This window comes from Pteropus medius, unplaced genomic scaffold (genome assembly GCF_902729225.1).
Source record: "Pteropus medius unplaced genomic scaffold, Ma_sr-lr_union100, whole genome shotgun sequence".
Classification (NCBI taxonomy): domain Eukaryota; kingdom Metazoa; phylum Chordata; class Mammalia; order Chiroptera; family Pteropodidae; genus Pteropus; species Pteropus medius.
This window is the reverse complement of record NW_024340701.1, coordinates 1989818-2011054: the sequence shown is the minus strand read 5'-3', so window position 1 is coordinate 2011054 and position 21237 is coordinate 1989818. Positions and strand designations below refer to the sequence as shown.

At 43.5% G+C, this 21237-nt stretch overlaps 3 protein-coding genes and 1 pseudogene across 7 annotated transcripts in view; 3 read left to right on the top strand and 1 right to left on the bottom strand.

Moving 5' to 3' along the window:
• The window catches only part of GPBP1L1 (GC-rich promoter binding protein 1 like 1), a 42787-nt gene extending 42549 nt beyond the window's left edge, over window positions 1-238 (top strand). For all 4 annotated transcript variants that reach the window (XM_039884669.1, XM_039884678.1, XM_039884660.1 and 1 more), the window contains exon 12: window positions 1-238. This exon is cut by the window's left edge and continues 636 nt beyond it. The gene's annotated coding sequence lies outside the window, so the exon portion shown is untranslated.
• A 3077-nt stretch (window positions 239-3315) lies between these two features.
• On the top strand, window positions 3316-3756 carry LOC120620164 (60S ribosomal protein L26-like; annotated as a pseudogene).
• A 572-nt stretch (window positions 3757-4328) lies between these two features.
• On the top strand, window positions 4329-8526 carry CCDC17 (coiled-coil domain containing 17). Its single transcript, XM_039884619.1, has 13 exons — window positions 4329-4530; window positions 4613-4687; window positions 4807-5029; window positions 5142-5304; window positions 5521-5601; window positions 5690-5808; window positions 6081-6197; window positions 6445-6593; window positions 6695-6792; window positions 6945-7148; window positions 7271-7481; window positions 7549-7659; window positions 7934-8526. Exons 1-13 carry the CDS (start codon window positions 4357-4359, stop codon window positions 8039-8041), a joined length of 1833 nt encoding a protein of 610 aa, XP_039740553.1. The 5' UTR covers window positions 4329-4356; the 3' UTR covers window positions 8042-8526.
• A 1498-nt stretch (window positions 8527-10024) lies between these two features.
• The window catches only part of NASP (nuclear autoantigenic sperm protein), a 23273-nt gene continuing 12060 nt past the window's right edge, over window positions 10025-21237 (bottom strand). Inside the window, exons 4-15 of one of the 2 annotated variants that reach the window (XM_039884598.1) lie at window positions 19711-19791; window positions 18719-18828; window positions 17050-18042; window positions 13477-13556; window positions 13109-13194; window positions 12920-12993; window positions 12369-12557; window positions 12090-12256; window positions 11271-11327; window positions 11085-11162; window positions 10682-10810; window positions 10025-10214 (exon numbers count right to left, since the gene is read on the bottom strand). In XM_039884598.1, the coding sequence (XP_039740532.1) occupies window positions 10134-10214; window positions 10682-10810; window positions 11085-11162; window positions 11271-11327; window positions 12090-12256; window positions 12369-12557; window positions 12920-12993; window positions 13109-13194; window positions 13477-13556; window positions 17050-18042; window positions 18719-18828; window positions 19711-19791 (2125 nt within the window). In that variant the 3' untranslated portion in view covers window positions 10025-10133. The remainder of the gene's footprint in view (window positions 10215-10681; window positions 10811-11084; window positions 11163-11270; window positions 11328-12089; window positions 12257-12368; window positions 12558-12919; window positions 12994-13108; window positions 13195-13476; window positions 13557-17049; window positions 18043-18718; window positions 18829-19710; window positions 19792-21237) is intronic. The other variant, XM_039884607.1, reaches the window with a different exon arrangement.

Genomic DNA, 21237 nt, shown 5'->3' with positions numbered 1-21237 from the left:
TCCTTCTTTTTCCTTTTGGGTACAGCTGTAAAATATTTGGATATAGGAAATGTGTTATTCTTGCAGCCTTGATATTCAGGGTGGATTGTAAAATATAAATTTTTGTGAGATTTCAAAGATTAAGATTATTTTGATAACATTATTTACAGATTTAAAAGATGTGGCTATCACAAGTCTTGAGGGGGAAACTACTGCATAAAATAACTAACTTGGAATAAATATTTTGCATCAGTTTGGATTGTCTTGTGTAAGTGTATTTTCTTTAAAATTAGATGAGTAGGTTCTTTTTCATGGGAAAATATTTTCAGCAGTCTGAAGGAAATCCGAATTCAGACACGCCATTTTTGCTTTTAGTGGATACTTTTTGATGCAGAAAAACCTGTGCAATAAATTATCAGTAATGAAATCAGAAACCCAAGTCATTCCTGAAACTGTTTTTCACTGCCTGTGTCCTTAACAATGTACATATTATAAGGAAGGTCTGTGCCTCAATTTTCCTGCTAAATAAGAACATGGGGGAATGGGTTTGAGCCAGTGCTTGCTGGGTGACCAGTGAAGGAGGCAGGTTTTTTCATTCAGCAAATACTTTCCAAGCTCTCGTGTGTCCCAGGCACTGGGCAAGGCTCTGGGCATATAAAGATACCCAGGCCAGTAGGGAAAAGAATAAACAGTTATGTTAAAAATGAAACCTCAGTCCAAGATCTGATAGATGAGCAGAAGGCAAACAGACATTTACTGACACTGGCACTCTTTGGCTGTCCCTATAGTACATAGTCCCTAGTGCATATACAGGTCCAAGATCATACTCCAATAGTAGATAAGCAGGCCTGATTTCATGTTAGAATGATAACTATAAGTGTGGGCTCCCAAAAGGGTACAGACTAAATACAGACACCAGAATGACATTTGCTAGATTATAAAGGTTAGGAAGGCAGAGACCTCCCTATCTGCTGTACTGTATTAGAGTCTCTACTGCTGGTGGTATAAGCAGTGTGTGTGCAAGCTGTGGAAATGGTGGTTGAGATACAACAGTAAAAACTATATCATACTTCAATGAATATATGTTTTTAAAGACATTTTATGTACTAATACAAAAAAACTTGACATTCTTGCATCTTTTTTTTTTTTTAACACCTACAGCACCTGCTATTCTTAGGTGGTCTCCCATCCAAGTACTAAACAGGCCCTACCCTTCTTAGCTTACAAGATAAGATGAGATCAGGCACATTCAGGGTAGCATGGCCAACACTCCTGCATCTTAAAATACAGTCGTATGCCACTAATGTTCCAGTCAGTGACACCATATATATGATGGTGGTCCCATCATAGTGGAGCTGAAAATTTCCTATCACCTAGTGACGTAGCCATCATAATGTAAGCACAATGCATTACCAACGTGTCTGTGGTGATGCTGGTGTAAACCTGTGCTTCCAGTCATCTAAACGTATAGCACATACAGTTATGTACAGTACAAAATACTTGATAAAGGACTTCCTACTTTATGTATTTACTATACTTTTTATCAGTACTTTAGAATATACTCTTACTACTTATAAGAAAAACATTTGCTAAAAAATAGTATGCTGTGTCATGCAGCAGCCTCATCTCATACTTACCGAGTCTCATTTTTCTCTTGTGTATGATTTAATCTTTTTTGTACAGTAATATGCAGGTTTGTAGCCTAGGAGCAACAGGCTATATACCATACAGCCTAGGTGTATCGTAGGCTATAGCATCTAGGTTTGTGTAAGTGACGTTCGCAGAAGGACGAAATTACCTAACATGGCATTTCTCAGAACATTCTCATTAAGTGGCATGTGATTGTATTATAAAATGAACTGTTGCAAAAGTATTAAACTGGAAATGAGTAGGTTAAGAGAGAGAATCCTGCCTCTTTGGTCTTGGGCCTTACCACTTACTAGCTTTCTCAGAACGAATTCCTAAAAATGTACCCTTTTTCTCACTTGGAATTAAGCCGGACAGAGATCACATCTTTTGAAACACTTTGCACCTTGCTGCCGTTGGTCATACCTTGACATTACATGGTGGGGGACAGACTACCATAAGTCCCTGTTTTGTTTAGAAAAGGGGACTGGTTTAGAAACAGGGATACCTCAAAGCTCCTACCTCTGATGTATACATATATCTGGGGAAGTAGCAGGGAAATTTGGCCAGCATAAAAGGGTCTTCTTGGCTCCTGGCCTGTCGAGTGAAGAGGTACCTTTCTGAATCCCTTTTTTTTTTTCTTGATTCTCTCACCTGGTAGACTCATTTTTTCTCAGAACTTTTCATTTCTTGTGCTGTGCTGATTATCCTCCCTTTACAGCGGGAAAAATGGGAATCAAGGAATGAGTTGAGAGCCGGCTAGCCTTGGTGGGACTTTGTTATGAAAAAGCTGTGGCCCAGTGCAAGGAAAAGCTTTTCAGTCTAGGGAGAAGACATGGCGGTGCACTCGGTCCAGCGGATCTGTCTCTTCAACTGTTTGGATGGAACAGACCCACTGACTCCCCTTCTCGCATCCTCCAACCACCCAAAAGCCTCTTTTCCAGCCACAACTTTTGGAACTATCTTAGTGATCCTTGCCGTCCATTTTTTTTAGCTTAATTCCTTATTGCAGAGCACCCATGAGTTCCCAGATTTCATCAGAACTATCCCAAGGTGGAGGCCACTGTCAACCCCATGGTCAGCCTACATCTGCAGGCCACCTATACTTACCTTTCTCTGGGCTTCTATTTTGACTCAACGATGAGACTCTGGAGGGCAAAGGCCACTTCTCGAGTTGGCTGAGAAGCAGCATGAGGCCATTAAGTAGCTCTCAAAGATGCAAAACAAGCGCGGTGGGTGCACCCCTCTTCCAGGACATGCAAAAGCCTTTCTGAGATATGTGGGGTAAAACTCAGGATGCCATGGAAGCAACCATGGTCATGGAGAAGAACCTGAACCAGGCCCTTTCAGACCTGTGTGCCCGGAGTTCTGTCCATATAGACCACCCCCCATGCCTGACTTTCTGGAGATTCACTTCCTAGATGAGGTGAAATTCATCAATAAGATGGAGCAACCACCTGAGTAAACTCCACAGGCCAGCTGGTCTCCAGGCTAGGCTGAGCGAGGATCTTCAAGAGGCTCACCCTCAAGCATGACTAGGATCCTTTGGAGTCCAGAAGCCTTGTGGGGGCCCCTGTGCATCTCTCTGGTGCCAGGCTTCTGCCTACGCCTCTCCCTGCAGCCACTAAGCCTTTTAAACACCCTGGAGCCCTCTCCCACACTCTGGACCAAATAGAAACAAAGCTTTCTGTGGTCATTACTAAAGTGCCAATGACCAAAATGAAATTTAATCCCTTCATGACTTCTGATGGGAGCAAGAACCATAAAAGATATTTGAATGCACCTTCCCACGTTCACGGGAAGGTTATTCTCTTTCCAAAGAGCTGAGATAGACAATGTTCAACCCGTGCTCATCTGAAAGAATAGTAAAGTTTAGGTTATGCAAGGACATTACAAAGGGAAGCAAATTGGCAAAGTAGTCCAGGTTTACAGGAAGAAATATGTCATCTACACTGAATGAGTGCAGTGGGAGAAGGCTACTGACACCTGTTCATGTGGGCATTCACCCTAGCAAGGTGGTTACTACTAAACTAAGGCTGGACAAAGACCGCACAAAGGTCCTTGAATGTAGAGCAAAATCTCGCCAAGTAGGAAAGGAAAGGGGCAAATGTAAGCAGGAAACATTTGAAAAGATGCAGGAATAAAATAATCTTACATACAGCTTTCATTTAAAACTTGAAGAAGAAAAAGCTTTTTACAGAAGTAAAAAGTTACCGTTTCCTGGCAAGAATGCTCCTAAAGGCAGACCGCCTTCTCTCCCAGGTGTTCCAGGAATGGAGAATGACACTAACTTGGGTTACATCCACTTGAGCAAAACGAGTAGAACAAGATGACACTTCCTTGCCAGACCCTATTAAATGCCCTATGATGAAGTATGTGATGTAGACCTAGCTAATCTAGGAGGCAGCTGTTTGTTTCCCTTTATTTTAATATAGGCAGGAAAACTGAGGTGTAGTGTTAGAGACGTACCCATGTTCATGCAATGAGGCAAAGCAGACTTGTGACACTTTTTCAAGCCAGGAGATCCTCCCAAAGGTGGCCAAACCTTCCCCACCCATTCTCCAGACCTGCCCAGGCCTGTAATCGCTGCCCAGGCAGCTAAGGCTCCTCCCCAAACAAACGATATTGTAGACCCAATAAACCTGGCTTTTCCTCTCTGCCTCTGGCTGTTTCATCTTCTTATCTCTCCTGCTCTCTGCCCTCCCTGTCTTTTGCAGGTCTTGGCTGGTATCAGAGAAAGGCTTCTATCCCATGGCCTCCCACTCGGGGGAGCCAGGACTCCTGCCCTGTGGGTCCTGCGACATGGTTTTTCGTTCCTGGGCCTTGTTGGCCACCCACACGCAGCGCTTCTGCATTGGCCGTCTGACCCGGGAAGTAACCCTTGGAGTACAGCCCTCAAAAGCCACTGACCCACAAGGCCTCATGGTAAGGGGATCCTCCATGGCCAGGTGGGGGTGTTCAAGCGACCCTAACCCTCAGGATTCCTCACTCCACACCTTGTCCCTAGACTGTGCCACAAGAATACCAGGGCCTCCCAGAAAACGAGGCCAGCAAGTCGGCTCTAAAGAGGCTAACAGAGGAGGTACACCTGGCTTTACCCACACGCTCGAAACTGAGCATGCTCCCCAAACTTATAGCTTGTGCATGAATCAGGTTAACCCTACACGGAGATCGGACATAGCGGATTACTGTTATCTCCAGGTACAGCAGCTGCGGCTGTACCTGCAGGAGATGCGTCCCTGGATAACAGAGATTGCCAGGGATTCAGGGGGACCCTGGAGGCGTTCAGAGGAGCCAACTCTGGGCCCCTCCTCCGAGGCTGCTGGGAGCCCCGGCGAGCGGCTCCGGAAGCTGCACCGGACTCACGCGACGCGCGTTGCGGAGTTGGAGGCACAGAGCCGGACCCTGGAGTTACGCAGCGAGGGTGAGGGGAAAGGTGGGGTGGGGAAGTTAGGGCCCCACCCCCACCCCACCCCACCCCCCTCGCCCCTTAGACTGAGGTTGCTCAGACTCATTTTCACATGGCCCTTACTCAGAACTGAACCGGCGCCTCCGAGGTTTGGCAGGAGCCCGGGGCGGTATATCACGCCTGTTAGGCCTGGAGCGGGAGCTTCGAGAACTCCGGACAGAGGCCGGGCGTACAAGGGGAGCTCTAGAGTTGTTAGGGACGCGCATTCAGCAGCCACAGCCCGAGGCCGGGTGAGACCAGGCGCGCGGGACCCCGGAGCCGCGCGGCGTGGGCCTCCGGACGGCGCCGCGGTCTGGTGGGGCGAGGCCTGTGGGGCGGGACACTTGAGGCTGGGTCCCGGTACGGCGGGAAGGCAGCCCGTGTGAATTCGGGAAGGGGTGGGTCGGCCAGAGTCCGGGGGTCTGAATCCGTGACGCGGTCTCCCGGCCGGTCGCGCTCCACTCCAGGCCCCGGCTGAACTTGCAAGAGGCAGAATTCTGTCGTCCGGTGCTACAAGCCAACCCAGGGACCCTGGCTGCTGAGATCAGGTGAGGTCTGGGGCCGGAAGACGAGCATGGACGAAGTACTGATCAGTCCTGGAAAGATGCTGCTGCCTTCTTGTTCCCTACTCCCTAGGGCCCTGCATGAAGCCTACATTCAAGGTGGGGGCAGGGATCCCGGAGTTCTGGGCCAGATACGGCAGTTGCAAGTGGAGGCATCAGCTCTGGAGCTTCGACGGTCTCGAACCCGCAGGGGTGAACAGGAGGGGCCAGCCAGGAGGGCCTCTCAGAAGCAGTGGGCTTAGTCCTGGGAGGAGAGAAGGGAGGTGATGGAGGGCATGTTTCTCATGGTAACCACCTAAGCAAAAGCCCCAAGGTAGAAAACCTGGGTGCTCTTCGAGGCCGTGGTTAGAATGTTAGCTGACAAGTCCAGCTTTGTCCAAAGCAGTAAAGCTGGAGAGCTGCTCAGAGCCGGACCAGCTGGTCACCAGAGGACAAAGGTGACAAATCAGACTTGTTCATCGCAGGAAGACCAGCAGGTCCCGCATTTGGGGAGCTTCTAGTAGTGGAGGCCGAAAACCAGCGCCTGGAGGCGGAAATCCTGGCTTTGCAAATGCAGACACGTGTAGGCCAGGTGCCCTGGGGTCAGTGAGCACCCCCCAATCCCACCCCACCTATCTGTCCCCAGCAGGCTGGGGTTAGAAGAAGGGGTTAGAGGAACTACGCATGGGGAATGAGACTCGTGTTTGTGCCCTGCCAGTCTGTGTTCACCCATATCTCCAGGTGTGTGTGTTTGTGTGTGTGCACACTCAGCTATCAGGAGAGTGGTATCTCAGCCCAGCTACTTGCTGTGTCCTGCTTAGGGGAGCCCTACTCTTCCTCTGCACCTAGGGCCCAGGGAACCTCGACATGTGGCCAGTCTCAGCCCACATCTGAGATGGAGGGACAATCCCCCGTGCCTCCCACCTCCAGTGGCACCCCCACTGCCACCGCTTCCACACTCTACAGGCGTCCTATTCTTGGGTGGCACAGAAAAGACTGTGAGGACCCATGGCATGGGGCAGGGGCAGGGCTCTGCTCTGTGCAGTTGGGGTAGCACAGACACCTAGGAGGGTTCCTGGAGGACTAAACTCTTCCCTAGTCACAGCTTCCTGGAGCCATGACCAGGAACCTGGGCCTGGATCCACACTTCCTCCTGCCCACAACTGACGTTCTGGGCCCTGCACCCTACGACCCAGGGTGAGGCCTGCTCCCTCCCTTTGTAACTTAGTCACCGCTGGTGGTTAAGGAGACCCACTAGGTCCAGCTAAGGTTGGGGAACTGGCTGGGGGTGGGGTAGGTAGGGGTGAGGAGTGTGTATGTGTAGGTACACTGAGACCTGTGTTCCACAGGGCTGGCCTGGTCATTTTCTATGACTTCCTGCGTGGCCTTGAAGCTTCTTGGACTTGGGTGCAACTAATGACTGGCTTGGCCCGAGATGGACGGCATACAGGAGGGACCACAACTTTGCCCCCAGCCCTTTGCTTGCCCCCACCTCCAGCTCCTGGGCCCATGGGTAACTGTGCCATTCTTGCCAGCAGGCAGCCTGTACCCAGGTCAGTAGATGGGACTATGACTTTGGTGATCTTCGCCACAAATTACTTCATCTGTCTAGAGGGCCACTGGCTCTGAGGGCCAAGCTCTAGATTACAGCCAGTTTGGCTTCTTTTCGTTTTAGACTGCCACCCTCACCATCAGTATCCTTGGTCTGTGAGCTACACGTCTGGCACGGGCTGGCAGGGGCTAGGGCACCACAGCCGAAGGCCTGGGCCTCACTAGTGCTCTTTGACCGGGATCAGAGGGTGCTAAGTGGCTGTTGGCGTCTCCCACTTCGGGCCCTTCCTCTGGACCCCAGCCTTAGCCTTGGAAAGCTGAATGGGATTCCCCAGGTGAGTATGAATGGGAACCGAATATACTCAAAAGGTACAGGTGCAGTACCATTTCACCTCTTTCCAGGTAGGTCAGGCTGAGCTCTTTTTACGGATGGTGAATGCCAGAGATGCAGATGTCCAGACACTGGCAGAAATCAATCCAGGAAGTGCCCACGAGTACCAGTACCCACCTGTGGTAAGGGCTCAGAGATAAGGACAGCATGGGTATAGTTGGTATGGTTGGTTCATAGCCAGCCTTTGTTGACCACTGTGTGCCAAATCACTACCAAATGCTTTCTGTGGACTAATTCAGGTGACTCACACATCCCATTAGGTATTAAGTAAACCAATAAGGAAATCAGAACACAATGGGGGTTAACTTGGTTTAGTTGAAACTTATTAAGACCCTAGAATCTGTTAACCTCTGCATAAACCTTTTGCTAAAGATCTGCGTTTTCCCTTTTCCACAGGTGTCCAGCTCATCTTCACTGGAAGCCAGTTCCTTTGCCCCAACAGGGGGCTTTGTTGACCCCCCTCCTTCTGCAGAAGAGCCCCCTTGGCAGCAGAGTCAAAGGTAGAGATAAGGGTTTAGGCCGGCACCACTGCTTTGACCCTCCCCACCTCCCACCTCAGCTTTTTGAGTTCAGAATGTGGATGTGAATAGCTTTACATGTACAGGACTAGGGTCTAGTGAGGCCTTAAGCTTTATTACTGTTCTGAATCTAGAAGCAAACAGAAGACAAAATATGAGCTCCAACCAGAGTTATACCACCTTCCACAAGTACTTGGCCTTTCTTTGCCTGTTTTTTCTTTGTAAAACAGATTAAATGTTGGGTGCTTGCAGTATAACCTGGCACATACAAAATTCTGTGAGACACTCGATTCCAGCTAAGGAACTTGATAAACTGGATTTTTTAGCTAAATCCAGTTTTATTGCCGCACTTCATTTGAACCCATGCTTTCTCAGGACATCCTCCAAGAAGCCTTCCAGGCTCTCAATGTCCCCATAAACAGGAAACTTCTGTAGCTTTACAGATTCCAGGGCAGTGCCCTAACCCAATGTTCCTCCCAAGTGGGGGGGAAGTCACATGGAAATCTAGCCATAAACCGATGTTGACCAAAGGTCAAAGGCCTGAGAGTAAAGACTGTTGGCCTGACACACCCTCGACGCCCCAAAAGCCTCAAGACTTGCAGTACAAGGGCATCGTCGGTTAGTTCACAGCCAGATTCTGCAGCCACAAGTTATAACCAGCCCAGAAAAACTCCACAACTATTTTATTATTTAGAGCAGCAGTCCCCAACCTTTGTGACACCAGGGACGGGTGCTCCTATGAGAATCCAATGCCTAATGATCTGAGGTGGAGTTGAGGTGGTGATGCTAGCGCTGTGGAGCAGCTGCAAATACAGATGAAGCTTCACTTGCCTGCCAGCCACTCACCTCCTGTTGTGCGGCCTTGGTTCTTAACAGGCCACAGACCTGTACTGGTCCTTGGAGAACAAAATATCATCTGAAAAAACTGGTTGAAATGGCAGGGCTACCCCTGCCTGACACTGGGTACTAACCTGTCTGTCCTTGTAGTAAAGTTGCCCTGTGGGTGTCAGAATTATCAAATCCCCTTGGGTAATGAAGGGCAGGCAGTTTGGAATTCAGTTTCTAGTGCCTGGTACATAGGTTCTTAAATTAAGGATCAGGTCAGAGGAAGCTCACTCTTCACACTAGCCCTGTACCTTGAACATCAGTGAGGACCCAATGGGATGGCTTTAGTACAGGTGCCATGAGAACCAGCACCTTTAGACTGGGCAGCCAGTTTCCACTTTTAAACCACACATTCCACACTAAAATGTTCCAGGTAGCCTAGGATCCCACTGAGATCTTAAACACCAAGTCCAGACCAGGAGCTTTTTATAACATCTTTATTTGAGAAGTCAAAACTGCAGACAGGTAACAGTTTAGCGTTGATATATTTCAACTTTCTTTGTACAGAAAATAATATAACTCAACCAGCCAGCCTCCCCAGATTCTTCCAACCACATCCAAGTGTCCACTGTAGTCAGTCCCTTAGCCACTTTCAAACCAGAAATCTCAATTCTCTACAATGAGCACACCAGTTTTCCTCAAGGACTACCCCACCCCCAAGTCTTCCTCAGAGTTCTTTTACTAGAACAGGAGTATGGCCCCAGTTGGAGACTACTTGGTACCATTCAAGACTTGGCTTAGAGGCTGTTATCAGCTCAGAGTCCATCATACAGTATCAGCACCAAAGAGCAAGATCTTCACCAAGTCTTGTTTTTATAGCTCCCATCCAGGGACAGCACCACTGAAAGTTTGCAAGACAGCTGGGTTCAGTCAAGTATTTAAAACAAAAATAGCACCATTGAAAGACAAAGGGCTGGCAACCACACCTGATCACCTCCACATTAAACAGACAGGAATTTGGATTATTATAACTTTCCAGAGATAGTACAGAGTGGGGAGTACCTTTGGCCACTATATAAAACACAAGTGCTCCAAGGCACAGATTCAGCCAATACTTAAGAGGGGAAAAAAAAATCAAAGCCTCAACCTTTGCTTACAATCTTTATTGAAGTTATACAAAAAGAATCCCCCAAAAGTGAAAAAATACATTATATACAAAACACTTTCCCTTGGGAGGAAGGCTCTGCTCCCTCTTAACATGCAGTGCTTTCAACTGTAGCTCCAGCCTCCACTGTCCCCTCCACTGCTGCCCGGCTTTCAGCCTGATTCTCAGCCTGGAAGATAAACAGGGAGCCTGGGCATAAGTGACCCTACTTTAAGCCATTCTATCTTTTACAACGAGTAGGCTTCAGTCAGAGGAAGTAAACACAGGTCCCCTCAACTCCACTTGGCTCCTTACACTAACACGGCAATGACCAAAATATAAAAGCCATTTCTTAAATTCTCTAACAGGGCTGGCAGAGCCAATGTTCAAACATGGAAAAGAGCAAGCAGAAGTGACCCAACGGTTTTGCCATTAAGTATCTTCCCCTACATTCATTAGAGGGGGACCTGTGTGCTATGTATAAAGTTTACATTTGTCAGTGAGACGTCCTACATTCCATAACCAAACTGTTTCCTGTTGCACTCAAGCAATCCAAACAGGCTCAAGGTGAGAACATGCACTTGTGAGGACTGGTTTCCCCAGGCCTGAGAACAAGGGGAAATGAGGCAAGAGTCCAAGCCCTGCTTAACTGCCCACCTCCTCCTCCATGTTTTCCGAAACTTCATTTCCACTGGAGACCGCATCCCCACTGCCTCCATTCACTTCCAGCTCTTGTTTGGCTTTCTTTGCATCATCTTTTCGGGGGCTCTCTTCTTCTGGTTTCCTCTAAAGACAGAATTGTGAAGTCTTCACAAATACACTTAATGTTTTTAAAAGAAGTGTAAAACAAGTTAATACCTTATGGTGCAAAGATCTTGAACAGGATTCATAGCTCTAAGGGTTTCTCCCTAGACAGATGCCAGCCTGTACTCTGCAGAACTGGTCTGTCCCAACACACCAATTCGGCCTTTCTAATGGAGGGTTGGGGTGGGGGGCTGAGTAGATCTGAACAGCAACCAAATCGTGAGAGTAAGAAAGAGATGACCACACATATATTTACCTTCTTTCTGACAAGGTGAGAAATATCAGTCACACAATTTGATGAGGAAGCACCATCTGTTGGCTTTCTACTGGCAATCTGGCAAAAAGGAACCCTTTTTTTTAAGCAATGTACAGCTATATATGCGACAAACAGTGAGGCTTAATATTAAGTAGCAAAAACAAACAAAACCACCTGAATACTCACCATGGACACTGAAGAGCCTCCTCCACTAGGAGTGAAACCTGAAGTAGAGCTCTCTACCTATGAAAAATGACAAACCCCAATGGGTTCCAGGACAGAATCCACTAAGTCACCCACAGTCCTACATTAGGTAGCACAATCCAAGCAACTGATTAAGACCTCAAATAATAGCTGCCTCCATATAAGTAGCAACATTGTCCACCTCCCTCTATCCATACCTGGGGCATAGGCAGAGTGTAGATATTAAACTAAACTCTCCAGTGCTCGCTTCGGCAGCACATATACTAAACTAAATCCTCTATTTCCTTTCATCACCTGCAGGGTAGAAAGGAAGCTTACATCCTAGCACCCAAAAGCAGAGCCAGGCAATCTAAGGTTAAAAGCCTTCAATACAACCTCACTAATCAATATACAGAGTTCTCAGAGACAGAAACAAGTTAAAATTACTAAAAAAAAAAAAAAAAAAAAAAAAATTGACTTACACTGTCAGATGTATTTTAACATACAGGTACTATCATGCCCATTTTACAAATGAGTCAACTAAGGCAAAGAAATGTTAGGTAAACACACCTGTGGTCACATGTAGTTAAGTAAATAGCAGAGACAAAAGTCAAACCCAGAGTCTGGCTCCACAGTGTATTTTCTTGAGCATTAAACTATCTGACAGGAATAAGATACGAGTTCTCACATTCCCTCTGACCTCCAGCTACTTGGAAACCAAGTTATAACTAAGATTCCTAACAAATAAAACACTAATGCCATGATGCCTTCAACAATATCAAACATGCTATTATCAAAACTTCAAAAGAAAACCAAGCCAACCAGAGTTGCTTTCAGAGCCAATTCAGCTACATTCCCACTACGCTGGGACTCCTTTGCATCTTCTATTTTCTCTCTAATTTCAGGTAGCAGTTCCTTCAGCTCCTCAATTTCTTTCTCATATTCAATAGGTGATCCTTCAGCCTCCTTCATCTGCTCGTTTAGTACAGCTACAAAGAACAAGCTAAAGTTATTAGTAGGTTATCACAAATGGACCCATCTTTTTAACAATCTCAGTTACTGGATCCATCAAGACCATGAAAATACCTGATGTTAACTCACCCATTCTCTTCTCAATGACTTCAATAGATTTGCTGAACTGTGCCACTGCCTCATCATACTGAGAGTTGTATCCATAGGCCAAGCCTAGCTGGTAGTGGGTCTCTGCAAGGAGACGGTCATGGGCATCCAGATACTGCTCTTGCAGGTTTAAGCAAGCCTGGAACTCCTCCACAGCTTGGACATAATTCTCTAATGAAGAGAAAAAGCAAACAAACGAATAGCATTTAATATTAAATTTCAGACCATTCTGTGAGAATGTGCCTGTTTTACATTTCATTTTTTATTGTAACATCCCTAGGACCTTGACTATAAAAAAAAAAATCAAAATGACACACACACACATAAAAACTTATTAAAAGACTTTCAGTTAAGAGTATCATTTAGAAGAGGCTGTTTACTGTCCTAGGAACTATAGGGAACCCAAACCTGTGTCCTTTTAAAGCCAACTGCCCACAACTTATCATCAATCAAGCTGGATTTCAAAAAGAATTTGAAAAAGATGGGGGCAGGGGGTGGACATTAGGAGGAGAGTAAAATGGAAAATGTATTACCAGATTCAACACTAACTTCTCCAAGTTTAAGATGTGCCTGTGCAGCATAGAGCTGAGCTTCTTTTGTTTCTTGCCTAAAAGAAGGAAAGATGATCAGAAATCTTAACGGCATTTGTTCAACCTTAACTGGTTTCTATTTTCAACCAACCAAAGCTCCCAACCTGAGCCTTGAAGCACCAAGAGTTTTACCTTTTAAAAATTATCTTTGCTAAATCCAGCATATCCCAGGCAAGCTCTAGGTTCCCAATCTCCTCCTCTTCATTTTCTTGAAGAGACTATAAAGTATATCCAAATTATTGGTATTAGGTAGAAGCACAAGACAGGCATATTTAGATTACAAACCTAAATATATAACTTAGTATGGCTTAAAAACTGACAGAAAATTCAAAATTTGGACTTTCTCCCTAAAACCTACAGGATGGGTCCCCTACAGAGTTTCTACTCCAAATCCCCAATCCCTAACCAAGAAACAGGTACCTATAATAATCACACCTATACTAGTACGCCAGTCCTACAATAAGAAAGCAGACAATCATGCTGAATAAATAATAATTTACCTTGTTTTCAAGAACTGAATCATTTGGTGCTTCTTCAGCCTTGTCATTTTCTTTATCTTCCTCTTCTGAGCCCTCGGTTTCTGCAAGCAAAAATTCCTCAGTACTGTGAATACTAAAGATTATCTTCTAACTAGTCAGAGATTCCAATAGACATCTGTGAAATAACCTACATTCTGAGGTAGGACAGGCTGAGCCAAATCAGTCAACATTAGAACTGGATATAAATATAAGGCCAGTGATTACAGTCTAAGACTTAGATTGGAAAATCTTATAGTGTCTATAGTTCAGATCTTCAGCAATCAAAAGGCTACATGTCCCTTCAAAAAATTAATGGGATCATTCAGATAAATAATGATTAGCTGCTACTACTGCCTTATTCACTAGCTAGAAACTCCCATCTACTCAGCCAGAAACAGCTGGAGGCATCCTCAGCCAGCATTCTTGGCATCTTTAAGTACTTGTTAAATAATAACAATAGGCTGAAAAGTACCAAAAGTTAAATTACTCCAGTCCATTCAGAGCAAGAATGCTCAAGAGACTAGCTTCCTATAACAGCATTGTGGAGAGAAAAGCATAGCCCTTACCAGCTCTCACCAATGAGCATGCCACAGACTCCAGCCAGCTTTAGCATGTATACAATTTGAGTAAACAGTACAAGAACCAGTTATTTTATCCTTGTACCATGTTAAAATATGCAGCCATATTGATGCCACATTTTACTATAATGACATACACTCAAAAGTCAACTACCTGTAAGGACAGATGCTCATAAACAGCACCATACATCACTTCAAGTTCAGAAAATTGTGATCAAAATGGGCTTTTGAGAGTACAAACAATGAATCAGGTATAATGTGCCTACTTCTGACATCTTTCATTAAGTATATTTAACATTAGCAAAAGAGCACAAATACTATCTCCTGACAACCTACTATGAGAGTACAAATATGGAAATTAAACCTTAGAGCCATGAGGTCAGGTTAAAGAACTTTTATCTGTATAGCAAGCAATACTGCTTCGGGAAAAGAACAAGCACATAAAATTCCTATATGTTATCAATTAGTAGGACAATCTAAAAAGTTATCTAAGAGCCAGTTACAAGTTACAAGCTAATTAACCTCTATGAGGAACAAGCCCTTTGTTATCAAGTGGCTCACTTTTCTCCTATTGATCAGATAATTTAGCTCTTCTGAAATATAAGTACCCACCACCACACACCATTATCTTTCCATACCCAAATTTCCAAGTGGTTTGTATACTTAGTTCCCTCTTTTTAGACTAGATGGGTGGTTCTACTGACTCTGATAATGAAGCCCATCGTCCAACAGGATATGCAAGACAGGTGAAGTAGATCTATGTATTCTCGTGTAAAAAAAAAAAAAAAAAGCCTCCCACTTTTCCTTCTCGATTTGCAGAAAAAAATTGACAATGTTTATTATTATTCTATACTGTTCTTAATGACCTACTATCTGTTCCTGTTCATATCAGAATGTTAGAAGGTGACATCTAATTTGGCATAAAATATCTATCTAGAGTTTCACATCAACTTTTTAAATTAAAATTCTGATAACAGTCCGATAAAAACACTGATTTTTCTTGAGAAATCTGTATTACCTTAATGAAATGGTAGAGAGGGAGCTAAGTTAATGAGAAAGCCATTACTTTACACAACACTTTCCAACTAGGTAACCTGTACCCAGGTATTCATGGGAATGCTTTTATGTCCATTAGCTGCTAAAATATTTTCCAAGCTTCTCTGAAAATACAATCTTCTTTGTGGTATGTCTATTATCATCTTTCAGAGAAAAGGATACTGTTTTATACCATTTCTCTTGATCCTGCAGCCTCTTTAAAACAATATGGGTACAGAGAAATGCAAACTAGAAAAATGACTCTTAAAGGCAAAGTAAAGGCAATCTGCTAATTAGTTAATTCTAGCACTCCCACAGGATAGTCAGGTAACCACTATAGATTTGACCAGTAGAGTCCATCTTTTACATGGCCAAGCTTTATGCTTACACTATTAATATTTTATTCACTTACCAATCATATCTAGTGTGACAATCAGAAAACAAACCAATTATCTTTATAGGGATATGGAGAGCCCAAGAGGTGGTAGGAAATGGAGTTTTAAGAGAAAACTAGTAGTGTTGCCGCTTAAATTCCGAATTAGAGGCAAGTTAAGAGAGAGTGGATAAAAAGTGCCTTCCTCAGTGTGAGGTAGCTTGGGAAGAACATAATTTCAAGTCAGATCTAGGGTTGGATTCCAGTACTGTGACTTACTGTTTGACCCTCAATAAGTCACACAACCCCAAAGCCTCAATTTCCTCATCATTATAACTGCAGTCATACTACCTACTACATAGCATTATTTTGGAATCGAAAGTAATGTATGTGAGAGAGCTCTAACAATGAAGATCAAGACGGGAATTTTTTTAAAATTGAGGAAATCAGTTCTGTGCTTTAGCTATAAACAACTTCTAAAGCCCATAAGCAGTCCAAAGGTGTCACCATTTAGCCAAATCACTTCTGGTTACCATGCTTGTTCTGGCTGGAGTGCAGGGACCTGCACATAGGTAGAAGGAAGTTTTCCAGAATGAGCTGCAAATATTGATGATGAGTCTTTGAAAACCTAAAACCTAAGGGAACTGTTGAAGTAGTCTGTAAGTTATATACGAATAATGATTAATTGACATATACCTGTGGTTATTAATACCAACGTTAAATGAACCTTATTGACAGCAGAATCCTCAAATGATAGTACAACTCAATTCAGACGTGCCAATTACGTAATTACGAATTAGAGGCTTTATACATCATGATGAAATTCAATCATAATCAGACTAAGTACTATACAAAGAAAGCATCCATACTTTGTTTTCAGTAATAAAAACATTTGGCAGCCAAAGCAAGCATAAAATGAAGGGAGAAAGGAGCAAGAGGGCTAATGGTTAAATTTATCTTTTGAAGGGGCTAATTTAAACTAATGTGTAAAAGCCTCTAAATACTACCTGAATTAAAGAAGGTCACCAGAATTCTTTCTCCAGTGATACAACATTCAAGGGCTAACTGCCTTTATTTAAATGGCATGCCTGTTTAAGTGTACCAATTCAGTGGATTCTACTGCTCTAATCCTGCTTCCTAAAGCAGAGAAAAGGAACCATGTGAACAGTAAATAAAAATAATCCAGAGGCATGCAAGTGAACATCCATTCAGCATTCTCTGCCAGCCTACAATTAGCCCACTATTCCCCTACCCATCCCACTCTCGCCAACCACTTTTATTGGCTAGTATGGTACAAGTTACTGATAGCTAGCCAAGTCTCAGAAATCACAGAGGCCTATTTTGCAGTTAGTAAAAGCGTTAGTTTATAAGCCAGCTAAAGAAGACTTGCTTTGGATTTAATTTGCTCAACTTATCCCAACTTTCTTAAACTACCCCGTTTTCATTTAGCCCTTTCCTAATCCAAAGGCAGACGGAAAATCCTGAATGGAAGGCTGACTTTTACCCAGGATTAGTGAGTCAAATCCAGAATGTACTCCACCCACTGCAGCTCTTGCATATCCCGGTTACCTTCACCCTCTTTCATCTGTTCTTCTCTCTCTTGTGTTTCTTCATTAGCAGCTATCTTATCTTTGTCTTCAGGGGATTTCTCAGGAGCCCCCTGGGCTACCTTGGTCTCAACCCCATCTCCAGCTGCCCAAGACTCTTCTACGGACTGCTTAGTCTCCTCCTGGTTAGGAACCAATTCTGCCCTGACCTCCTCCTCTAGTCCTGAGCCATCTTTTGTTTCTGTCAATACTTCTGCATGAGTCTCTGGTTCAAGAGGAGTCTGATCTGCAGCTGACAATCCATTGACTGCACCATCCTGAAGGAGAACTGTGGCCTCCTGCCCAGGCTTCTCAGAGACTTCTGATCTAGCTTCTGCAGCTGAGGCCTCCGTAGCCTCTGCTGTCACCTTTGGTGATCCTTCAGCAGGAGGCATTTCTTGCCCTGCTTTTCCTGGCTCATTTTCAGAGGCAGCTACCTGTTCCTTTGGCTCATCCCCACCCACATCCACTGGATTGACTGTTGGATCTACAGGCTCTGTTTCTACCTCCACGGCAGTGCCCTGCTTCTCTAGAGTCAAAACAGACTGTTCATCTGAAGTTTTTGGCCTCTCTTCTATGCTCACAATTACTTCTCCCTGCTTCTCCTGACCGTCTTTTTCTTGGTACTCTTCTTGGATGTCAGTTGCAGAAACTGATTTTCCCTCCTCAGTATCTGGTGCTTCCTGTTCCGGCTTCCCAGAGGTGACCTCAGCTTCATTCAGTCCTTCTGGTGCTGCTGCTCTTTTTGCCTCTTCAGTGTTTTCAGTTAACAGATCTGGGGTTGATTCGACTTTTTCCTGTAGTTCCTCTGCAGGCTCACTTATATCCATTTCTTCTCTTCCACCCTTCTCCATTTCAGTCTCCTGTTCTTTATCTATTTCAGACTTTACCAGAGACTTGTCTTCTGTTTTTTTTGCTTCTTCTTTTTCTCCCATGGCGTCATAAACCTGTTCTCTCAACTCTTCCCTTGCTTCCTCTACATGGTTAAAGAACATGAAGCATAAACACGTCTTCGAGTTTAATGATAAAGGCATAAATGGAAACTAAAAATACATTCCCTTAATACCCTCAAAAAGCCTGGCTTAAGTTTTAGCAGATGGCCTACAAATTATCTGCCCCCTTGAGAAAAGCAAAGGGAAAGTCTCAGCTTAGCAGAGCAACTTATGGCAAAAGAAACCCAAGCTCCTTAAATTAGATATTGTTTTACTTGAGCATTCTGATTATCAGTTAGATAGAGATGCCAAGCTTAATATTGTCTCTAAACATTACAGACCTCCGTCTATTATGTAAAAGCCAAATACAGCTTAGAAATCAACATTTAATTTCTTCTAAAAAATGTGAAAGGACTCTGAAAGCACTGCTATTCAAATAACAGCTGCAGACTTAAAAATTTGCATGAGAAAAATATTTAAGGTTGTCGTAATATTTAAAACACAATTTAAATAACCAGATTTATTTGGGAAATTATCCTTTCACAAAAGCCTGCAGTCAATTTCAGTAATCAGCTACCTCCACTGTAGTCTCTACCAGATGCAGGTGTCACCCAGGTATCTTAGGAGAGACCATCTAGGATTGGGAGAGCCCTATTTCAGTCATATGTACACAAGAAATATACGTCGCATCTTTTGAATGCCATGTGCAACTCCACATACCATCTATGTTATCATTATTTTCTACCAGAGATTCTTCTCCTGTTTTCTCTCCTTCCTCTTCTTCCACATGTACACCTTCAAGGGCATTTCCCAACACACCATTCTCCATTCTAGGAGAACAAAAGGAGAAGGCACCAAAGTAATCATGGCTATAACCTAACAATTTTTGAAAAACAAATTTTAAGTCCTATATTATAAAAGCAACAGAAGAGTAAGCAAATGCAGAAAATAAAACTGAGTAGTCCTGCAAAACTTCCAATATAAATTAAGGCTATGAGAGCACCAAGAAAATAAGCATACCTTCATCTAGCCACCTGTAAAGTACTGATGACTCATCGAAAGAACACGATCAGTATATAGGTTCCTTTACAATAGAGCCACATTTCCCAAATATCACACCCACTCACATTTCCCTAAATGGCCAAAAACATTCTGGCAAGATTTTCATGAAATTATCAGAATGCTCTACAAAATTGGAAAACTTACCAGAAATCTGATTAAATAGATAACAGATAATATGCTAATTTTGTGTACCCTCGATACATTTTATTCTGGTTAAGAAATTCTGGTGGAAAACACAACCTTCCAATAGTTAAGATTACTTGTAACCCTCGTTTACTAGATATTTTCACTTGGTGTTTTCAAATTGTGCTTCATTCAATCCCTGTTAAGGATTATTTTGGGCTACCTGATAAAGGTTCTCTCTACTGAACTTTGATAAACTACTGACTGTTCACTAATGGAAAGGTTTTTGCTCCTAATGACCCCAAAGTAAAAATCTAAGTATAACTTTACTCTTTGCATTAAGTGCCTCTCAAAATTTCCACCAATATTTCATGCTCCTTCCAATCCTCCATTCTAGTAAAACCAGCTGCATTTGGCTCAAGTGAAATCTCAAGCTAATAAACAATCTTAGCAAACAAACAAGTTTTTAAATAGACCATTATGGTGATATAAAACATTCTACTTATAAACTGAGTTGAAAGTCATACCTTGCCAACTCTAGAAGTGATTTCCCATAGAAAAAGAAAGCTTCTCCACACTCATTAGCTGTCTCTCCATACTTCTTACCTCTACAAAAAGAATAAACGAGATTTTAACATCTAGGCTAAAATATTTATTTCTAGTTCTTTAGTTGTAAAATGACATTTTTCTACTAATACGTGCTTCTAGGAACTAACACTTCCCACTCCCTCTTGCTTCCCAGAGTCACAGGGACCTTGCTTGACCTAAGAAACAATGCATGAAATTAATGTTGCCAGTTCTTCATCTATATGTATTGCATGTTCGAAATGACATCAATTTGCTACAGTTATCACATATAATCTAAGAGCCAAACTATATCAATAGGTATTTCTTCTACTACAAGATGGGTGTCAGTATGGACCAGAATAGTTAGAGGATCTTTGACTGAGACCTAAAGGATGAGTAAGGTCCATCATAATATAGTTAAGAGCATGCTCCCCCGGAGCCAGAATGCCTGGGTTCAAATCCTACCTCTAACCTTTAATTCACTGTATAGCCTTATAGTCAAGCTAATCTCACAATGCCTTAAGTTTTCTCATCTGTAAAATGGAAATATTAAGAACTGCTCCAAGAGCTACTGCAGGAAATAACTGAGTTAATGTATATAAAAGCATTTAAAACAATGCTTAGAAATAAAGATAGCACTATATATAAATTTTAGCTATTAATACCTAGACAGAAGAGGGAAGGAGTAAGGAGTAGAGTAAGGAGACCACTTTCATGGAGTAAAGAATTGGCAGAGGTCATGCAAAGTCAAGACAGCTGCCAGCCTGGGAATCTAGTGAGAATAACTAAAACTAAGTGGGAAGTATTGTGATAAAGGTCACATTTAAGAGTATTCTACTAGATCAGAGTAGTGTATCTCAAATTCTCCTCCTAAATACCCTTACTAGTAGGACAGTGAGAATACTGATAGCTCCAGGAATCTAGAATAAGCTAACAAGTGTGTTTCTTTGCATTTAATATTAAAAACTTAGATTTTAACATTTTACATAACCATAAATTTTTATACAAAAATACCTATTTAGCATTGGATAAAATGTGGGCTCTACCTTTAGCACACTACTCAACACCAGAGGCCACACAGAAATCAGATGAGTATACAGCCATGCCACCCTGAACAAGCCTGATCTCGCAAGCTAAGCAGGGTCGGGCCTGGTTACTACTTGGATGGGAGACCACCTAGGAAGACCAGGTGCTGTAGGCGCAAAAAATAAAAATAAATAAAAAATAAGGGATTGTAAACTGACAAGGTCCTTGCAATCTGTGAGGTCAACCAAGGGTTGCCTCGCCTGGAAGGAAGGAAGGAAGGAAGGAAGGAAGGAAGGAAGGAAGGAAGGAAGGATGGAAGGACGGAAGGACGGAAGGAAGGAATCGGATGAGTTTACAGCAAACATCCAGGAATAAGATCTTGTTCTACGTTGGGAGGGAAAGTAAGAGTCTGGGGAAAGAATGGACTGATATCACCCTGAATAAATAGAAAGGTTTTTGTT